At 36.0% G+C, this 21,795-nt stretch overlaps 1 protein-coding gene across 1 annotated transcript; it reads right to left on the reverse strand.

Moving 5' to 3' along the window:
* Positions 1-5,483: 5,483 nt before the first annotated feature.
* On the reverse strand, positions 5,484-21,508 carry LOC110679455 (protein commissureless 2 homolog). Its single transcript, XM_021854058.1, has 2 exons — positions 20,958-21,508; positions 5,484-6,346 (listed from the first exon to the last, which is right to left on the reverse strand). The coding sequence occupies exons 1-2, from the start codon at positions 21,361-21,363 to the stop codon at positions 5,823-5,825; spliced, it is 930 nt and encodes a 309-aa protein (XP_021709750.1). The 5' UTR covers positions 21,364-21,508; the 3' UTR covers positions 5,484-5,822.
* Between the last annotated feature and the right edge of the window lie 287 nt (positions 21,509-21,795).

The following is a 21,795-nucleotide window of genomic DNA, read 5'->3' on the forward strand; positions in this document are numbered from 1 at the left end:
CACGAGAAATCTGTGAAATCTCAAACGTGGCATTATTTGTGTTTGAAAAAGCTATGAATTATCGAAATCGGTTGAAAAATGGCAGAGATATTGACAAAAATAATTTGTGTGCAGCTCAGGTGAACCCAAACTTTTGCACAATTTGCATCATATGGACCGATGCACGAGTTCACTAATTTGACGTTTGAGCGGTGCCGAATTCACTCGTTGCCATTGAGCTCTCACCGAGCGGTGTCACGAACACTCGCGCCAATTTGCTGGTTGAAAATTCTGCCGTTTGATTTTGCTGGGAACAGCTGATCTTTGTTTATATTTTCAACCAGCAATCTTTAAGTAGTGTTGGTGACATGTAACGTGTATGTACACGAGCGCAGAAACCACTATGGTCACGTAAATAACACGGCACCGCCCAAACGTCAAATAATGAACGCGTGCATCGGTCCATTGAGGGGTGAACCCAAACTTTTGCACGATGACTTGATTGACTGTTTCATTGATTTTGAATAGTTTCATGAGTAGGCCGTTTCATGACAGATTGGCGTGATGAAAAACAGCCTATTACGATGAGAAATTGCAAAAAATCTTTTTCTATCCTACGAAGAGGATCTCTGCGATCAGATGAGATTGTAATGCCTGGTTCCAACTAGGTAATTAATCACACCAACAAAAAATAACTTTTGAGCATTGGAAGTATTATGAACATTGTTTATAAGTATTATTATACACATGAAGTGTGAGTTCTGAGGCAAATTATGCAAATAAATTTCCATACAAGCTGGCAAACTTGCATGCAAGTTGGCTGAAATAGTCAAATTTAGCATTTTCAACAGCTAATATCTCAAAAACTAGACGTGCTATGATATTTCTGAAAATGGCAATGGATTCAGCAATCCTTAATTAAATTAATAGCGGTATTTTGGTGCTTGAGACAAAACCGTGTTCCGCAGTTTTTTATTAACCCCTCTACCGGCAGCTTCATTTTTTACCGCAAAATTCAAATTCAAATCGTTATAACTTTTTTGTTTCTCAATATTTTTGCACCATTTTTTCACAAGCACTCAAAAAACTCTTCTAGTTTTAGGATCTGTGTCAATATTGATCATTGGTCATCTGATTTTGAAGATATTCCAAAATTTTCTTGGGGGACCGACCCGTAACTAGAACCTCCTGTTAATTTCTCAGGCTACAGAATTTTAATCGCATTCGGATATTCATTCTTCATAACAATACATTAATGAGAGTATGTTGTGAAAAAATGAAGCAATTTGGTGCAGCCGTCTTTAAGTAATGGCCATTTAGATTTCTGGAACCAGGCTGGCCAAATACAGATCTTAAAAACTTCAAAAAACATCATATCGTAATTTTCAGATATCTCTAAGAATACTGAACCGATTTGTACGATTTTTTCAGAGAAGCTCCTAATTACCTGGCATTATATAGCCCACATTTTATTTTTTTGATAAATTGACCAAAAACAAAATGGCCGCCAAAGACATTTTATATGGAAAATGTCGGTCCCCCAAGGAACATCGGAATATCTTAAAAACCAGATCACCAATAATTAATATCGACACGGATTCCTAAACTAGAAGAGTTGTTTGAAAACTTGTGAGAAAATGATGCAAAAATATTGAAAAACAAAAAAGTTATAACGATTTGAATATTTATTTTGTGGTAAAAAGTGAAGCTGCCGGTAGAGGGGTTAATCTTGGTCTTCGGACAAACTTTTCCTCCCACCATGAACGACCTCGTGGTTTCTAGATGGCCGACTCTAATTTCCCTGTAAGTGGACTTTCCAGATTCCTCTGGAGCCGGCCTTCTGATGAAGATACTTTTCAGAGACATGGTCAGATGTGAATACAAATATAGCATGTTTAATTTGTTTGTTGTTCAGCGAAGAACAATGCGTGGAATTAGGGCATTATAAAAAAAGCCGTGTCCTAATTGTGCGCAATACTTTTTAGGATAAAACTAAATAATTATACTAATATTTCATAAGATTTCATAAGAGCACCATGAAACATATCTATAGCAAGTAGTTCCATGGTGTATTGCATAAAATATAAAACATTTCCAATAAAAAATCTCTTTTGTGTTTGTCCTACAGTCTTAGCACAGACGCTAAGGAAATTAGAAAGGCGTCTACTCAGACGGGCCTCCACTGATTATTTATTACGCCGCGAAAAAATGCATTGGGGTCAGTGTTCCCTTAGTGGACAGTCCCTTATAGTCGCACTAGTGGCTTTTTACGGCCGTTTTGCTATGAATCTTTTCAAAATATTTTTTGACATGAAGGTCAGGAGCTATTTATCTAAGTACCATTGATACACAGCTTTATTTTGTTCAAAAAATGATCGAAATAATTAGTTTTGCTTAAAATTTGAGCTCCCTTGCGCCTATAGTTAACCTATTGTTCCTATAGTAGCACTACTGAGAGAAATTATTTTTTATTATACGAAATAATTAATGAATTAAGTACTTTTTTACATCAAACGAAAGCTTTTGATCCACACTTTGAAGGAAAAATATAAAAGCTTTGTAAAAATACGGTTTTGATTAGTATTTTGCCAACGCCGCACAGTGCTTCGTCCCTTGGACAAAAGTCAAAAAATCAACTTTCATATTCAAAAGAATCAAGTAGGCCATGATGTTGACATATATTTTGAGCATGTAATAGAAAGTCCGTGCGCTTATCAAAACAAACCAAAACACCAGGTGTTGACAAGTTGTTTCATCGTTATATATAATTTATTGTTTTTGTGTCAATCCAATCCCTTTTTAACTCGCTTTATTCCCATACTAATCACATTTTCAAAGTGAAAGTCGTTAAGGATCGTTTTGAAACAAGTAAGTAGGAGTCATTCCGTTCAATTTTCTGTGATATATTTTAAAAATTGTAGAAAAAGTTGCTTCTGAACAATAAGCTCTTTAATGCAGAAGAAAATTAAAACTCCTATCTTCTTCTAGCCCATACAAAAAAGTACCTCAAAGTACCTTTCTGAAATCCACTTTAAAATAAAATTTGAAGTATTTTTCAAATTCTGAAAGTGATTCCAGCTGCATATGTTTGCCGATTGTATGCTTCGCTGCCACAATCATCAATAAAGATTTGTTCAAGTAATGGTATTCTGCCAATCCACGTATTCGAAAAAATCATGTTGTGGATTTCATGTACGGTTGTTATAGCACCAATTCTTTCTCCCAGATATTTGAAAACAAGTTAAAAACGTTTAGCAAATTTTATTGCTACAAAATACACCAAAAATGGGGTAAATATAGAAGATCACACGATATTTTTGTGAAGCAAAACTCCGATTGATTAGCAAAGCCAGTTTTGCTTCCGCGCCAACAGAAAATTGGCGATGCAGAGTTTTCCTATTCGGCTGTAAAGGCTGGCATGGGAAGGCCTTTCATACCGTTCAATGAATGTTCAAGAAAAACCTGTATATATCTTATCAACAATAAAGAACCTGAAGAGCTCGCGTTCGTAGCCTATGTATCAAATTGTTTCTAATAATCATCAAACAGAAACCCACGACATTTCAACTATCTTTGTAGAAAAAAAGATAATGATTCGATTGATATGTTTTTGGATGATTAATAGCTGGTAGATGAATTGTATTGCTAATATAAATAAATTTTATATAACCTTTTTTATTGGGTTTGATTTTAGTCGTTGGAATAATCCGTGCTTTAATATGTTTATAAAAATTTGGTTGTTGAGACACTTTTACATTTACGCATACCACATACATCGTTTATGCAAACATCTCAAGTACGTTTTCATGCGTTTTTATTTTAAACATTTATTTAAAATCGAGCACTGTTCTATGGTGTCAAATGTAAAACGTGACGTATAAGCCACTTATGCCATTACTGATGCAATATGTGTCATTCATGCCAATAATGAGATTTTTTGTGTATAACGACTTTCTCCTCAACTTTGTATGGAAAAACCGCATTAAACATCCAGTTCTGACTTTTGTCCCCAAGTGCCATACGTTCGAAGCACTGTGCGCCGTGATGCTAGTGCTACTATAGGAACAGAAATTAGAAATAGTGCTACTATAGGCACATGTATTCCTATAGTGGCACAAGCGATAATAAATGCAAACATATGAATTTTTGCAGTTTACATATTTTTCCCACAAAACCAAGATAAAAAGCTTTCAGATGATGTAAAAATAATGACGCTAGCGTTATTTTTCGATTTTATACGAATATTTGTTCTTAGCTATGCGGCTATTGGTACATCGACCCTATTAGTTTTTATTTGAGATTCAAACTGATTCTAATATAAAGTAGAAATTTTCTGCTTTTTTACCTTTTTTCTAAATAAGCCGCTTTTATTTTTAGTAAAACGCAACTAAATTTTCACTCGAAAACTACAGAAAAATCGAAAATCCGTTATAATTTCGCGATTTGAATTTGGGGTCAATATGACAGACAACCTACTGCTTTCATGGCAATCCTACTCTGGTCAAATATTTTTCTAGATAATTGAAAAAAAAAACATGCGCAAATAAAACAACTCGCGAAAACGTACTAACATATGACAAATTTCACAAAACGTTTCACTATCAAAAAAGTTACAGCCCTAATACGCTTAAAAGACTGACCTCGCTAACCGCGCGGCTACGGGGTCCACTGATGAAGTTGAGTATCTTACACTCATGCTTGATAAAAATTACCTTTTAAAATCACTTCAACGGCGTTGAACGTAACAAATGTAACAAATATAGGGCGGATGTACCAATAGTAAAGGTACTAAGCACGATTGAACTTCATTTAACCGCCTATATTCAAGAAGCATAATTAAAGTACATGTTAATGTTGTAACGGGAAGTAACGACCATTCACTCCATGAGAAAAATGATTTCAACGCAGTTATCCACGGCATGTCAGTGAAAAATAATACTTCCACTATTGGTACACTGTTCCTTTAGTTGCGGTATATTTTAAATTTGTGTTCCTATGCAACTATAGGTATCCGTTGTTTTCTTATGGGATCCTCCACTATAGGAACACTTTACCGCAACTATTGGTACAAGTTAGACAAGTTTAGCAATTTTATTGATATTTAATCAGTTTTAAAGCAATTTGAACGCTCTTTTAAAATATTCCGTGTATCAACAAGCCAATACGTCGATTGGCAGTGTCGGTTCTGTGGCTAATGTAACGAAATCAGTGAACACAGCACTACCGCAACTATAGGAACACCCACAACTAAGGGAACACTTACCCTACAACATTTTTGCATCCACTTATTAACAGACAATCGAAACATTGTTTAGGAAAAAAAACTATTGATCTTCGAACAAATTTTCAGGTCTGCCGTGCTGCACCAGTATTGACTAGCTGTTGTAATACCAGGAAGAAAGCTCTGCCAAATATATCAGGGTTATGCACAATATATCAGGTGGTGTTTTTGTCAGTCGCTAAAGAGAAATAAGAATTTTCGGAATCAATGAACGACGATTGAGTTTTATTCCGCACATGGAAAAAAATATAATTTATTTTCTCAGTCTTGCTCCATAATACATGGGTATCAAATACACACGCACACTCCATGGTAGGAATTGATCATATTTTCAAAACTTATTTTCCTGTTGGGCACACCAATCAATAATTCTTTCCAGGTAGATAAAATACATCTGAGTTCCCCGGTCTCTCTCTTCTAGTCATGAATTATGTACAAAAAAATACACGCGCACACAGTCTTCCTTCTCTGAACTTAAACACGAAACTAAACCATAAATAACACAGTTAATCTTCGAATCCGTCGGCTGTCCACGAGGATGAATTTCGTACCTTTCATCTTCTCATCGATTGCATGATTGGTTTTTTTCGTTCTCATCCACCATGCAAATTTGAACTCGGAACAGGCCGTTGCTGCCGTCACTGGCAGTAGATTTGGAGGATTCATCCTGTGACGACCCATCGGAAATAGCCTCTTCTGCTTTATTGGTGTGTCCTTCGGCGGACATCCCAGCAGGATCCGCAACGGAAGTCCCTCGCCCGACAAAGTTGTAATGGATTTCCTCGAAAACGGTGACATTGAGCCAATTTTCCGGTCTGGATTCGAAGAACTTGACCACCGTCTGCGGATGGATGCTGACAGCGTTGTGGTTATTGCTGCAGGCCGTCCTCGGTTTCTGAACTGATGTTGCTGGCTGATAGCCTCCTGAAGTGCGTGATTGCTGCTGCTGGCGAACAATGTGCCGTATTGCGTCCTCGTAACTTGGCAAACCGGATGCAATCGTGTAGGAGGGTAGGGTTTCAATGTCGTACGGGGGCGGCGCCTCGATGTCCACGCTCGTAAGTGTTTGGCAGGTGGCCGAAGAAACTGGAATAAATGGAAAGGATAATGGAATTCAGTAGGGTTGGCGAGATGTTGCAACTTTGGGATGAAATATGAGCAGCATGACTGTGCCAAGTGTATATTTGGCAGATGTTCAAAATTAAATAGTGCATGGTACATACAATTCAATCTATGAGAGTTATTTTTCATTATTTTGTATCATGAAATGCGACATCGATTTGATGACCTTGAGTCCTTACAACACAAATATATTGATTTTTTTTCTGAAATTATGGTTTTGGCAATGTTATCTAGTTCTACTGGTTTATATCCTTTCATGAGTATCATCTCATTTTATCCTTACGATTACCTTCGGAGATGAAATCTCCTTCGCTGAAAATCAAATCAGTCACATCTACATCAGATAAAAATAGAGATAAGAGACAAAAATAGAAATAAATGCCTTTTCGGTATGCGAATACCCTCAGCGTCGATAACACGTCCAACCATCATCTTCTGAGTGGTAAAATCTGTCGGAGTATACAGGCGTATGCAGGGCTAGGACAAAATTACCAGACCACTAAATACACTAAAATCATTCATGAATATTTTCAGCTCGATAAAGTTCAGCAAAACAAAATGCTGATTTCAGCAACAAAATATTGGTGTGTACATGTTAGAAGGGATGGGACGTTTCAAATAAGGACGTTGGTACATATTTTTTATATTGGACGTTTCGCAAAAAAAAATCGGAAGTTATCGGAGCCGTATTTTACGATTTTTGATATAAAAGTTTTCTTGTTTTCGGGTAGGGTAATGCAAAAAAATATTTTTTCTACCGATTCTACTCCGAGTGAAAATAGAATCACGTTTTTTTTTTTTAGATATTTTCATCGACTATAGCGCTACCTGCAGTTGAAAAAGTAATTGGAACCGTTTTTTCCATATGCTTGGTCGATATTCTTCATACAAACTTCAAACTCTTTTAGCTCCTCCTTGAAGTTGACAGATTCCGCTAAAATTTTCACAATTTTGGGTCTTAATGATAGAATTTTGTAGTTTGTTTTAAAGATAGATTTTTGTAGTTTGATCATGGGCTACCCTGATACAGAATTTTCACATAAGGACGCTTTGTAAAAGGGATGTAGCTTAAGATTTTCACAAGCTAATTTATGGGTTGCCGTTTTCAATAGGCAATTATTAAAATGCTTTTCTAAATGTAGCAGATAGAAGTCCTTTATCACTCTGAGAATCTCAGAGTCTTAGATTCACGTCAAAATTCACCTTAAAATTTCCAATTGTCTTAGTAAAAAGCCTCCGGAAAAATCAGTTACCCAAACAGTGGATTACAGGACCCCAAATATTCATTTATAAATTGATCGAATAATTCCTTCAGGCCTGGTGGATTCTTCCAACAAATGCTCGGCGTTGAGTCAGAGTGACTTGGACATTTTTAATATTTTGAGAAAAATAGGATGAAAGTCTAACGCTCTGTAATTTTTGAACTTGTTCAAATTTTGGTACAATTTTTCTACACATCTTAGGGTTACTTTCAAACAATATAATGTGAAGTGATAATCATGAAAAATCATAATCCAAACCTCTAATAGAACGATTTTTGACGGACTATGTGTACTTGGTCCACTCTGACTGAACTAAAGACCACCGTTCATTGAGTTGGTTCACTCTGACTGAACAATTTTTTTTTTGAAACAAATCATTTAATGCTTGCATGGTCAAACTGGGTGCATATCTCAAAGATATTCAGATTATCAGCATCCTTCGACATCAGTATCGTAAATTCTTAAATAATCTATATGGTCAATACCGAAATCAGTGGCATTGCGATAGCTTGAAAATTAAGGTTTCGCAGGGCCAGGGCATTGAAGACCAGAAACATTCAAATATGCGTTCAGTCAGAGTGGACCAAAAAGCGGGTCCTAGGATATGCCATACATACACCATAGAACTACCATAAACTTCTATCGGACTCTGAAATTGACTCAAAAAATGCAATAATCAATCATTTTAATGGTTTTCAACACTTGGTCCGCTCTGTCTGTACAGAATTGGTTGCAATTTCTGACCAAACATCCGAATATGGTAAATGATCAAAAATCAAAATCAATTGCATCGAATTAAGTAATATTTATAAGTTTCTATTGATGGTTAAGTGGAAGAATCAGTGGATGTCGAAAAATCTGACAAATCTCTTGAAATGTTTTTCATTTCCTCGCATTCCTCAGCACGCTGATCATTTTTGCTGTTATGGTAATAAGGTTCTCTCTGACTGCACACTTTTAACGATTTTTATTGATCATCCAAAATGAATTTGTTACACATCTCTCGCAGTTTACAGCATAGAATAGAATTTGTCAAAAATCAATCGGGTCAAAAAGTAATTTTGCATCTAATGAAAGAATAATTCGATTTGCCCAAGTTTTGCACTTGGTTCCCTCTGACTTAACGCCGACCATATTATCCAGAGAAACTATCAAAAATTCGTTTGTTTCCTCCAGAAATTATTCTACTTTTCATTCTTGGTATTCCGTCCTCACTGGGACAGAGCTTTCTTTTCAGTTTAATGTTCTATGGTCACTTGCATAGTTATTATCCGGTTTCTTTTTTTACAAAACATGATATTCTTGCGAAGTCAAGAATATTTCCAGACACCTTCAGCATGGCTTTGCTTTATAGCCATAGACTATAACGCTAGTAAGGAAGACCTAATCCTAAAGAGATTTTTCAAGGAATTCTAAAAATCCCCCGGATAAAATCTCAACGAATCCTCTCGCAATTCACTTGTTCACTTATCTAGGTGAGATTCTTCAAGCAATTCATAAATACCATATATCCATCCAGACAATGACGGATTTGGGTTTCGGGTAACCGCGTCAGATCTCTTGATGGAGGCCCTTGGTACAAACTGATCGGAAAACGCTGAACAAAAGAAAGTTTAGTATTATGAAAATAAAATACCCAGAAAAATCAGAACAAAATGTAATATTACTCTAATTTGGCCATATCACTTTGCGCATGTTGCGAGAAATAAATCATCTGTATAAAATACTTGGAAAGGCGTACATAAGGCGGCATCCACAAATTACGTAACGCTCGAAGGGGGTAGGGGTCAGTTTGAGCGTTAGAACCCATACCAATTTTTTTTAAACTTCCATACAAAAAGCGTTACGGAGGGGGTCAAAAATTTTCAATTTTCAAGTTACGTAATAAATGGACGCTGCCTAATAGATGATGAGATTAAATTTTGACTGAAAATGTTTCAGTTGTTATCAACACTATATGATTCATCAAGATTTGGATTACAATAGCAGATTATATTAATATTTTATCAAGTTTGTTCTCTCAGCTTTGCTTCATTTCTGAACATGCATTGCAGCGTTTGAAATTCAAGCGCTCCCGTGAAACACTTTCAATTAGTGACATCAGACGAGCCGCTAAGAAGTGCAAACAGTCCATCATCGCTAGGGTTCACTCTCGTATTTTGTTGTTCACTGGGGAGGAGGTATTCTACCTGCTTCCACAAGTTACGTTGAACCTTCCCATTCGGAAGATTGACTCCACCAGTCTTCCGCTTCCGGAAGACATCGCACTCACCAATCCACTCTTCACGGAACCCGGTGACGTGGACGTTATCATCGGAGTACGATTATTCTTCGACCTGCTTCTCAATGAGAAGTTCAAGCTAGGAGATGATGGACCCATCGTGCAAAATACGTCTCTAGGCTGGATTGTATGCCGAGTCAGACGTGCTCAGGACATACGTTGCCAAAACGTGTACCGAAAGGTTGGACGATTTACTCATGCGATTCTGGGTGCTGGAGCCGCGCAAGACAAATAGTGTGCTGTAACTGGAGGAATATGTCTGCGAAAAACTCTTCGATCGCACAACAGTGCGCAACGGAAGTGGGCGGTTCATAGATACGCTTCCCAAAAAAGACTTCTTGACAGTAAAAAATGAAAAAAAAGATTGTTAATTCTCTACAGCTTTGATTGTTAGACTTGCTGTTAGTTTCAGATTAAGAATAGAATTAATTGATGATCATAACTTAAGAATACCTGTTGATGCATAAACTACAAATAAATAAATAAATTGCTGAAACTTGACTTATGATTTTGGTGTAGAATTTTGTAAGTAAATTTCAAAAGTCAATTTATGAATTTCTCAAATCAACGCTATGGAAATTATGTCAGTAAATTAAGTGATGATTATGAAAGTGTGCATTCAATTTCAGACAAGTACAAGAAAATTAATGTTTCTATAACATTGCCGAACACTTTACCGATATTTACTTAGTTCATGAAAGCCGAATCCATTGTCGTTTTCAAAAATATCATAGCACGTTTAGTTTTTGAGAAATTGCCTGTTGAAAATGCAGAATTTGAAGATTTCAGTCAACTTACCTTCAAATTTACCAGCTTGTATAGAATTTCAATTATGGACTTTGATAAACTGTCAACTGTTTGAGTCGACGTATTGTAAACAATTCAAAGGCTTGTGATCGCCGAGTTGTCGACCGACTTAAGACTACATGACATCTTGCCTCATTAATATTGTTTCAGTCTCGAACAAAAAAAAAACATTTTACAGCAGCATTTTATGCAGTGCCTTTACCATTCCATAACTAACCGATTACCGACTTATGCAAGGATTTAAGGTTGCTTTATCTCTGGTGCTTTATTAATGTTCTTCTTTTTACTATTGTTCCATATCTGTTTCGGTACGCTTTATAGTAGGCAAGATATAACCCTACTATGAGCACCGAAATTTGTCTCTTTATCCCTCTGACTATTAAGATAAAAATACCAGACATGAGCGGTTATTACATCTATACGAGGTTGCTTCTTGTTCCATACGCAGGTTAAGGAAAATAAGTATGCCGAACCATACAATGTACTCTGTAGTCAATGACAAATTTCTAATTTTCCAATCTTACAACTGCCCCTGCATTCGGGAAACGTTTCTACGTATTTTGCAATTTCATAATCCATTTGATTTGCTAAGAGATTCGCTTTTCATATTCTTTTCCCTTCCTCCCCTCCAAATTGCACCTTATTATTCGTTTAATACGAAATGTGATAAATGATTCGTTGCCGAGGATCTTTCTTATACTCATCTTGAAGATTTCTTGAACTTGGGAGTGGAAAACCACACAGAGGGATTTCAAAAACTGACCCTTCTCTCCTGGCAGCGAGGGTGAAATGATTGATATCGCTGCACCGTTTCGCAGAACGGTTCGCTCACATGGAACATACAGGAATCTATATGCAGACAAATGGGATGTTCAGTGGTTAACAAGTGGATTGTAGGTTCCTGCATTTGGGCTATTGCCAAGTTTTGTTTTGTAAATTGGGGCAAAATAAAACGGCTGGGGTAAATTTCGAATTTTTTTGACAAATTCAACTGCGTTTTTTAATTAACAAATGTAAAAAAACTTTTGTGGAAGATAAACCTTTCAATATTTACTGACATAATTCTCAAAACAACACATTTTATTTTAGATACCCAAACTGTTTTGAACACTTTTTGGTTTTCTAGATTAGTGCTCTTGATAATTCAAAGTGCAGCTTCCGTTAACTAAATATGCCTATCTACTGTCAGTCTATGGCCTAGAAGGTTGGGACCGTCTGCAAGCGATTGGTAGGATGCGGTAGACGTGTATTATCCTGCTCGTTTTTTTTCTCCTTTTAAGCTATTCACATGTCCCATTTGGTGCACATGGTGGCCCACAGAATGACGGCAATCGGGGGCGTTCGATCTTTTATGCATGAGCGATTCGTGCCAGAGTTGCAGCAGCTTTTCAGCAGGATTTCATCTGACGAAGCACTGTCCAGTGGCGGACTTCTATACAAAACTCGGTCAAATCCTCAAATATTGTCCAAAATAGCTGAAGATTTGATCATTTGCTAATTTAGGTATGTTTTATCCATTTTAGACGTCAAACTTTACACCCCATGTGTATTTTAGTCATAAGGGTATATGAAAATTTTAATTCCATTCATTGAGCAAACATTTTATTATACTAAAATTTTCTTAAGGTGATGATGCATCAAAACCAAATTTTGAATTTTCCATAGCTCAAATTCAGAGAATCAGACAACCGTCCGGGCTGAACATTTGATCGTTTAGTCACTACCAGCGAGTGGCTAATCGATCAAATTTTCAGAAAAGTCGGTTGTCGGGTTCTCTAAATTTGTACTCTTGAAAATTCGAGGTTTGGCTTCAATTTAGCTTCACCTTAAGAACTGTCACTATAACTCTTAGCTTTGAAAAATTCAAGGCTCCTCAATTTTTGTTCATTAACTCAATTGTCTTTTTCTTAGTGGAAGTATTTTAAACACAAGAAAAATATTTTAAATATGAAATTTTGGTTACATTTTTTTAGGTTTTATTCAGCTTTTCACCACTGTGCTCCCGGACGACTTGTGGTGCATGCACTGCTTGGCACGCTACCACCGTAAGGATGTGGGTAAAAATACAAAACGGATATTATATCCTTGCAACACAGGGGAGGTCATGTCGTGCTGAGTGTGACCGATTCCCGGTAATAACATCGGTATTTGGGCCCGGAATGCCAATATTGTGTGGGCTTAGTGGCAAAATGGGAAACATATCAATGTTTGGTTTATCTAACGGGGCTTCACTAATCCGTTACCGGGAGTCAGGGTGAGGGATTGGATTTATTTGATGGAATTAAATTATGGATCAGCAGCATCAAAGCCTAACAACGGAATACACCTGCTGCCAGCCAACTAAATATTATGCAAACAAACGGAATCATGCATTGATCCTAGGGCTATACCTATATTTGAATCAATTTATTAATTGCAATTCGAAATAGAGTATTTTCAGTGTTTTAACTATCATTTGCTCAAACAGCAAAACCTGCATGATCCGATTTTCCATTATATCGACTCAAATAAAAACAATTCCGTGGTCATCATGAAGTTCCATCAAATAACATTCCAAAACTTCAATATCGAAACAATTTCAAATGTAATCTAATTTAGCTCTTTGAAATTCGGAATCAGTGTGTTCTGTTTCACTCTTTGAACTCTCAAACGAATGTGTATGGAAAACTATGGCCTGAAGGTTACGGAAAACATAGAACTAAAGCTTTATAATAGTTGTGGTGTCACGGAGAGTTTACTGCCCACCAATGACGTCTTCAATATTCAGTGGAATTTTATGAAGGTGATTGTTATCAGTACTCACGATCATGGAAGCGATTAGCTTATAGTGATGCTTCGAAATCCATCCAGTGCATTGAAATCGTTGACATTCTAAATTAAAATTACACAAAAATGAGTACGATTAACAATTAACAAGATAGCACTCGCTTATTTTACGTTCAATGAATTCCGGAATTAATCATAGTCCATAAATAGAAATTTAACGCCTTACTTCACTATACAACTTTTTTTACAAAGAGAAGAGAAAAGAAATCCAAAACACTTAAAAATCACTAGTAATTGTGGGTATCTATTTTCATTATTTCAAAGTACTATGGGTATCAACAGATATCTGCTGCATGCATAGTGTGAATATAAATTGTGGAAGAACTTGTAGATCTTGAGGACCATAAATTCGGAGTAACGTGGATGGCTTAGACTAGAGTATTCAAAGCATATCTCAACTCTATTGAGCATCTAATAGCATAAAATCTATTCCAGCACATTTTTTTAGTATTTTTAGCACATATCTTAGAATTCAATGAAATTTTCAAAATATGCTGTCCTTGACAAAGTAAGCCGCTTTTCATACTTGGTTTTTCCAAAATTTATTTAGACTTTCATTAGAAAAGAGCCAAATTTCTTACTCGATTATTTACAGAATAATGTAATCGAAAAATAATAAAGTGTTATATGGATAACTTGTAGATAATTGTCTAAATTTTCGAATAAAAAACTGAAAAACATCTTGTGGCCTAAACTGAACAAAAAAAATTAAAGATATAAGGTCGATTTGGAAAACGAACATTTCTTATTTCAATTAAATTTTATCACTATATAGGTTTCTATGTTTACCACCAACCGTCCATACACCGCGAGATGGGCTATTTTAAGGTAAACAATTTGTCTTACAAAAATGTGTCTTGAATTAAGCGATTTTTAAGCGTGTTATTTTCCACCAAAATCTCAGGATTCAATGAAACTCAATAAGAGAATCAATTTAGTCTAATCAGTTTTCTATAAATTATCGAGAATTTCATACATAAAATGCTCCATTTGTTTCATTGATTGGTAAAAAACGATTTTCAAAATATGAAGTTGATTTAAAAAAAAATGTAAAGCACTTTGCTTCTTTCTTTTGGTTTGACCAAGTGGCGTGAGTTACCAAGGATGAGAGAGCAAAGGTAGGACGCATGTCGCTAAACAGTGGATGAACCGTTCTTGTTCTCTTCGCTCGGTTCAGTTCGCTCTTCTTTTGCGAGCCACTGAACCGTTCAAAAGATCCTGTTCACTAAAATGAGTGATTCGGATCAGATCCGTTCACTGAAATGAGCCGTTTTGCCCATCTCTAGTCACAATCATCCCAGAATTCAATGATGCTCAATAAGCGAGTCTATTTTGTCTAACTAGTTTCTTTTAAATTGTCTATAATTCCATATAAAAAAGGCTCCCAGCGCGTTTCTCGCCACATTATATTCGGACTTGGCACCACACTGTTAGAATACAAAAATATTGGTTATGAGACTTTATTGAATATATTATTCCTTGATTGTTTTGTCTAGTACCAAAAAAGCGAGAGAAAAGCGTGATTTTTCGTATTACAATTCTTGGACGTTGGTTCGGTATCGATAATGTTAGGCATATTCGATATATAATCGATAGATATTAAAGAAATATGATAAACATTATCGTTTTAAATTAATTTACTCATTACGCATGGTAAAGATGGATAAATTATGGGTGAAATTATGAAAAAAGTCTACGTGCTAAGCTGGGACTTGAACCCAGGACTCTTGTAAGCTAGACGAGCGCTTTACCAACTGAGCTACCGTGCCACTTGGTGACCTAATAACGCAGCCCTCTTTCATAACCCACATCCATCCATCTCATCTTCTACTACACACGCGCGCAGAGCGAGTGCGATTTGTTTAGTGTTGAAACTTTTTGTAGGTATGATAACATCGTTTCCACAACAACTGTATTGTGGAAGAGTAAAGATGCGGGAAGGCTATAAACGTGTCGTTCTCACTCAAATGCCGACATGACTACTACAAAGAGGCAGTCATTCTAATATATAGGGGCCCAGATAGCCGTAGCGGTAAACGCGCAGCTAATCAGCAAGACCAAGCTGAGGGTCGTGGGTTCGAATCCCACCGGTCGAGGATCTTTTCGGGTTGGAAATTTTCTCGACTTCTCAGGCCATAGAGTATCTTCGTACCTGCCACACGATATACACATGCAAAAATGGTCATTGGCACAGTAAGCTCTCAGTTAATAACTGTGGAAGTGCTCATAAGAACACTAAGCTGAGAAGCAGGCTCTGTCCCAGTGGGGACGTAATGCCAGAAAGAAGAAGTTACACATATATTGAGCTTTTCGGTAATCCAATCCACATGGTTATTGCATCTTACTTTTTCTAGAGATATTTTCAAGATATTTCTTTATATATTACTTCTGGGACTATGCTATAAATACTGCACGAGTTTGGATTTTTTTTAATGATATCACAGGTAATTCAGGATATTCTGAAGAAATTTCTGCAGGAATCGCCATAGAATAATAGAACGATCCGGGATGGAGTGCGATATTACCAAATTTCAATAATCGAAGGTATTCTGCAAACTTCTTCGGAAAAGCGCAAAACCATCCAAAATCTATTTGAGGCAAATTACTTTGAAGAATCCCTGGAACGATTTCTTGGTTAATCCCTGCTTTAGGCAATGTTTCCTAGTTCTTAGTGGAATTCCTGATCACTGTCTCGAAATGTTCCTTCAATAATTTCAGCAATTTCTGATGAAATTTCAAAAAACGATTTTATTAGTTGAGTTTGTTCTAACTTCTGTAAAATTCCAGTAGGAGAATAAATGAAATTTCCCAAGAGTTCTTGGAGGAGTTCTTAGTGATAACAAGATTGATTCCATCTGCGGAGATAGTAGAAGATTGCAATTCATCAAGGATTTCCAAAATAAATGTCAAGAAAAGGGACTTTTGAATGGAACCATGAAAAAGTTTCGGTAGTTGTTCGTACCCGACCAAAACCACATAACAAAATTATAACACATTCCTATCAGCAGCAGTTAAAAATAACAGAAGTTGATATAATTTTGTTATCAAAATGGCTTTGTTCTCAACTTGTTATATGTTCAGTAACACATTTATAACAACATATGTTATATTTTTGACATCGCATTTAGAAGTTTGATGCAAATAACATCCGGTGTCATAAACAATAACATAGTTTGTAATAAAGTTGTTATTTTGTAACATCCTTGCAACACATTCTGTAATCATTTTGTTATAATTATAATAGGGTTTGTTATATTTTAGTTTTATTTAGTGATAATTTTGTTATAATATTTGTTATTTTAACTACTAACGGTACATGTTTTATAACAACTGGTGATATAAAAAAATCATATCAGGGGAACACATTCTGTTATAATCTTGTTTCTTCCGTCTGGTCGGGTAAGTCTCAAGACAATTATTGGGATTACATAAATTTTAAGTGTTTTTTTTTTTGAAAATATCTAAAGGAAAAAACTGGATGAATTGCACAAGGAATAAAGTGATTCTTATTCTTAATTCCGCATGTATTTACCCAATACATGAATACATAAAAATAGTTGCAAAAAAATTGCAGAAGGTGCGATTTCTAAAAAAAAATATGCAGAAGAATTCCAAAAAGATCTATTTTAGACGAATGCTTCTCAATATATTTTGAAAGAACTCTTGAAAAAAATCATGTAGCCTCATTCCTTGTGTATTGAAGAAATTTCCGGTAGAATTTCATAGAAGCTTACAAAAAAACACTTTGAGGTATTAAAGACGACTCACACTGGGGCAGAATCGAAAAAACGCGGAAACAACCTGTAGTTCTTCGGAATGAAGAGATAGACGTTTGATGTCTTCTGCGAAAATGATCCTTTCAATGAGGCCGACGTTTTGAGATGAAGTCATATTTTACGTGTTATTCGCATAAATGACTCATATGCCATTTCGGTCAAATGGCAGTTTAGGTGTATGGTTTCTTCGGCAAAGTTGATCGTTATATCATGCTGAAAATAATTTCTGAAGACGTCAAATTTCCAAGACCTACTATTTTTGAAATAAAGGCATTTTTTCAAATAATGTGCTCAAAACCGAAATTTTTGAGTTTTGCTTGTAATTTTTCAATTAAAATACCATATATCAGCTATGATTATCTCATTAATTAACATAAAGCAGGTTCGGTGAAAATTTGATGGTAAAAATAATATTTTGTTTGATTTTTTTAGTAAAATATTCAAAAAAAAACAGGGATATTGCGTATAAGCCATTCTTGCGATCGGGCAAGTTCGGGCAGGTGTTTTTATCGCCATCCACTTACGAAAGGTCAGAGCATTCATGTCTTATTTTTTCAAGGATATGATATTTAATATATTTTTTCTATGCGATCTGGAAGTATACTAAGTTTATGAAAGGTTAAAAATTATTTTATATGACAATGTAAAAGTTTTCCAATGAAAACAAGAGTTCAACATAATCATGAGAATTCTTGTGGTTTACTGGTAGCTAAGTGACTTAGCTATTTGCTTTTTATATTGCTTGTGTATTTGCTATTCGCAAAAAGGTCCTAAGCGCCAAACTTATTATATCACACAATTTCGGTCGATATAAAATTTAGATATATGATTTCTTCGGCAAAGTCAATCGTTATTTTAAGTTGAAAACAATTGATGAAGATGTCAAATTGCCAAAACCTACTATTTTTATTGATAAATTGTGCTAAGAGCTGTTTTATACATAAGTTTTGATTTTTTTTCAGTTCAAATACCATTTATCGCCTCTGTTTATGTCATTCATTGGCATAAGGTAGAGCTGGTAAGAATTTGATGGTAAAACATAGAAAAAATATGTTAAATATCATATCCTTGAAAAAAATTAGACATGAATGCTTTGACCTTTCGTAAGTGGATGGCGATAAAACACCTGCCCGAACTTGCCCGATCGCAAGAATGGCCTATACGCAATATATATAAAGGCTGAGGAGTCCTCTGCACTTTCACAAGAAAACACTGCGAGTTAGGATATGAGAAAAGATTCGGATTGGTCATGGCCACAAATGTTGACAAACATACTTTTAGTTAAAATTTAAACATAGTTTCTTTTTTAATCATAAGGGTAAGTTCGACATCTGATGATGGAAACCTTACAAAGAACATTAAAAATATCTAGTCTGTTCTGAAGTATCAAACTGTTTTTCTGGGCAAAACGCTCCCACAAGACAATGCCCCCCGGGCCCCAACATCCGGCTCTTGGTAAACGGTAAAGATATAATTTGAAATGGATGCGTGAACATATACATGGAGATGACCAATACCGATAGTGCGATTACTACGCGAATCGGATCCGATCCTAATTTTGTTGCTCGCTCAATAGGACCAGTTGCATGGTAGTAGTGTTTCAACGGATAAACAAATTCTCTATTGAATCCATGGCAATACCCTTTTGAGTTACATAATAAATTTTTGGCAGACTCCTCTCTAAAGATTTAGTGCAGTTTGTTAAAAATAAAAACCTAAACATTATTTACAGTACGATATTTGGCAGAATAAAAATATGGCATACTCCAAAAGTTGTTTAAGAAATCAATCAGAACGCGATTTTAAAAAATATAAATACTGAGTATAGTTTTTGAGGAACTCAAACATAAGATTAATTTTCGTGGCGAAATTCATTCCATCCGTAAAGAAGGGGCTAGACAACGCTAAACTCTCTTAATGGTTTCTCTGAAGTTCTTCGGCAGACGTCTGGTTTCAAGTTGGACTTCAAGAGTTATCGAAAAAGTTAATCATGAAAAAGTTTTTCATAAATAATAATGTAATAATATAGGAATAATATTATAAAATATGCGATCAACTGATAGATTTCAATTCCATTTAAGATCCAAATCTATAACAATCATGATTATTTAAGCACTTTACTGCAATCATTCTTAACAATAGGTGGAACTGTTTGATTAGTTGATTAGTTTGATTTAGTTTGGCTTTAAAAGTTTAATGGTTTGATCACGCAAACGTGTTCGAATCTGATCAAAATTTGAAAGCACGAATCTTGCAGTTTGGTCTAGGACCTTCTGTCCCCAGTTTTGGACAGCCTTATTTGTTACATTGTTTCTATCTTTATTAACGATTGATGTCTCAAAATACCAAATAAAATTTTTCATGGATTTCTTCGACTACGATACCAAACATGAACATGAAGAATGAACTTTCAGAACAATATCGTTAAAAGGGTTATTTTACATCATATATGAAGATGTTTTCGAATTGACAACTTACAGGCTCAGTAAAACTAAAATTACTAATGTAAATGTTGCAAATGCTTTTAATTGGTAATTAGTTACTATTCCCAAACTAAAAAAATTCCATGAATTACAAATTTAGAGAATCTGAGACATATTTCGGTTATTTCCGGTATTGGAGGGCACTTTCAAACATTAGTAATTTTGTAATTAAAATACATCATCAAAATGCAATGTCAAAAATCGTATTTATATTTTTAAATTAATTTACTATAAATGGATAACAATGTCGCATGCAAAGCAAAAAAAAGTTGGAATTATGAATTTATCGGCTTAGGTGCTTGGTACTGGGGGATGTCTGTGAGGTATGTACCCAGTGAAATCTAGCCAAAAAAAAACCTCACGGTAGAAAACGGATTCAATAAATTTCGAAATTCAATTAGTTTCATGACAAAAAAGAGTGAATTGACGAAACATTTACGTAATGAAATCATTATTCTCCTTGTTATATGCACATGCTTAGGGGCCTTTCTTAGCCGAAGCAAGAATAATATAGAATGCGTGTACTTCTGATTAAATTACAAGAGTTTTTTTTAAGCAACTCTTTGTCTTGCACTTACTGATTAATTGTACCAGTGGTTATGAAGATCATGCTATACATACACATAGTATTGCTACACATAGTTTGCCAAGCCATAACATTTGTAGCAAATTTCGACAACTTTTCGGTTTTGAAATGATCATCAACCTTGCCGTGTTGAAGTACGGTACAAAATGCCAAACTTTAATGCTGCTTACGTTTATTTCGTCATCCATTACCCAGTTCTCTTGTGCAAAATCTTTTCATGAAAATTTTGTTCTTTCGTCTCTGTTTTGAAAACACTGTATTTTTAGATGTTCATACATACAATAACATTTCGTTACTGATTTTAGTTTTGATTGCATTATGACAAACTGCAAAGATTTAGCTAAAAGCTCGTGGCTGGATTTTGCTGTGCACAAACCTTAGAAGACTTATTCACCAGATAACGATTTTCGCCTTTAAATCACATATGACAAAACATTCACCGTAACACAATTTCCCACTCATAACAAGCATGCAACTATTGGTTTTCCTCAGAGCCAACGCACCGAAGCATTAAATACACATTAAGTGAAAACAAATTCACTGGTAACACTCACCACATTTTTGCCATCTCCGGTATTTGTAGTACAAATAGCAAGAACAGACGCAAAACAGCCCGGACAGAATCAGCAGCACCATCACGGCTCCAATCCACAGTAAACTCGGATCCACAAGTGGCCCCTCAACTTGACTCCCCCCGCCCCCACTGGCCGCCCCAAAGCTCAACCCCCACCCATCGACCCCGCCGCGGGCACCGGCAAAGTGCTGCAAACTGCTCATCAGACTGAAATCACTCGAGTTACGGTCCCCCGGCACTGATAGTCGTTCACTTCCCAGGTCACGGCTCGGTTCACCGTGCAAATTCTGCCAAAACAGCGTATAATTATTATCACGAATCAACTTATCGAAATCCAAACTGCTAGGCACTTCAAACGTTATGCGCGATTCCATGGCATCCAGCATAGCGGGATTCGGGCGTCTACGAAGCACTTCATGGGAGAACACGAAAAGCGGAACGCGAAAGCTGTTCTTAAGACAACGGTATCTGTTGAACTTGAAACTCCCGAACGGGGAAGAAAACACAACCGACCTTCGCGGCGTTCGTTGTTCGACTGAACTCGGCCGGTTTTTGGGAAATGGTGAGCATAAGAATGGAAAGCATGCGAGCAGCATATCGATTCTCCCCCATGGCAGAAGTAGCATCACCACTACAGTTATCCAAACAGCTGATCGGAGCATAGCATGGAAGCGACATGGGAATTGCTGCAAAGCAGAACCTGAACGCGCCGAGTACGCTACGAGAATCAGATGGTGGTGTTGGTGAAGGATTCATGTTGTGCATTCCGAGAAGGGTGCGGGTGGGTGGTTTTTGCTGTCAGTTTCAATTCGATGGTG

Source organism: Aedes aegypti, chromosome 3 (assembly GCF_002204515.2).
Source record: "Aedes aegypti strain LVP_AGWG chromosome 3, AaegL5.0 Primary Assembly, whole genome shotgun sequence".
NCBI lineage: Eukaryota > Metazoa > Arthropoda > Insecta > Diptera > Culicidae > Aedes > Aedes aegypti.

Excerpts from the sequence above, each read along its gene's own strand:
- LOC110679455 (XM_021854058.1), bottom strand. The coding sequence starts at position 21,363 with ATGCTGGATGCCATGGAATCGCGCATAACGTTTGAAGTGCCTAGCAGT. Across the intron at positions 6,347-20,957 it reads CCGGAGATGGCAAAAATGTG|TTTCTTCGGCCACCTGCCAA; the intron begins GTGAGTGTTACC and ends CATTTATTCCAG.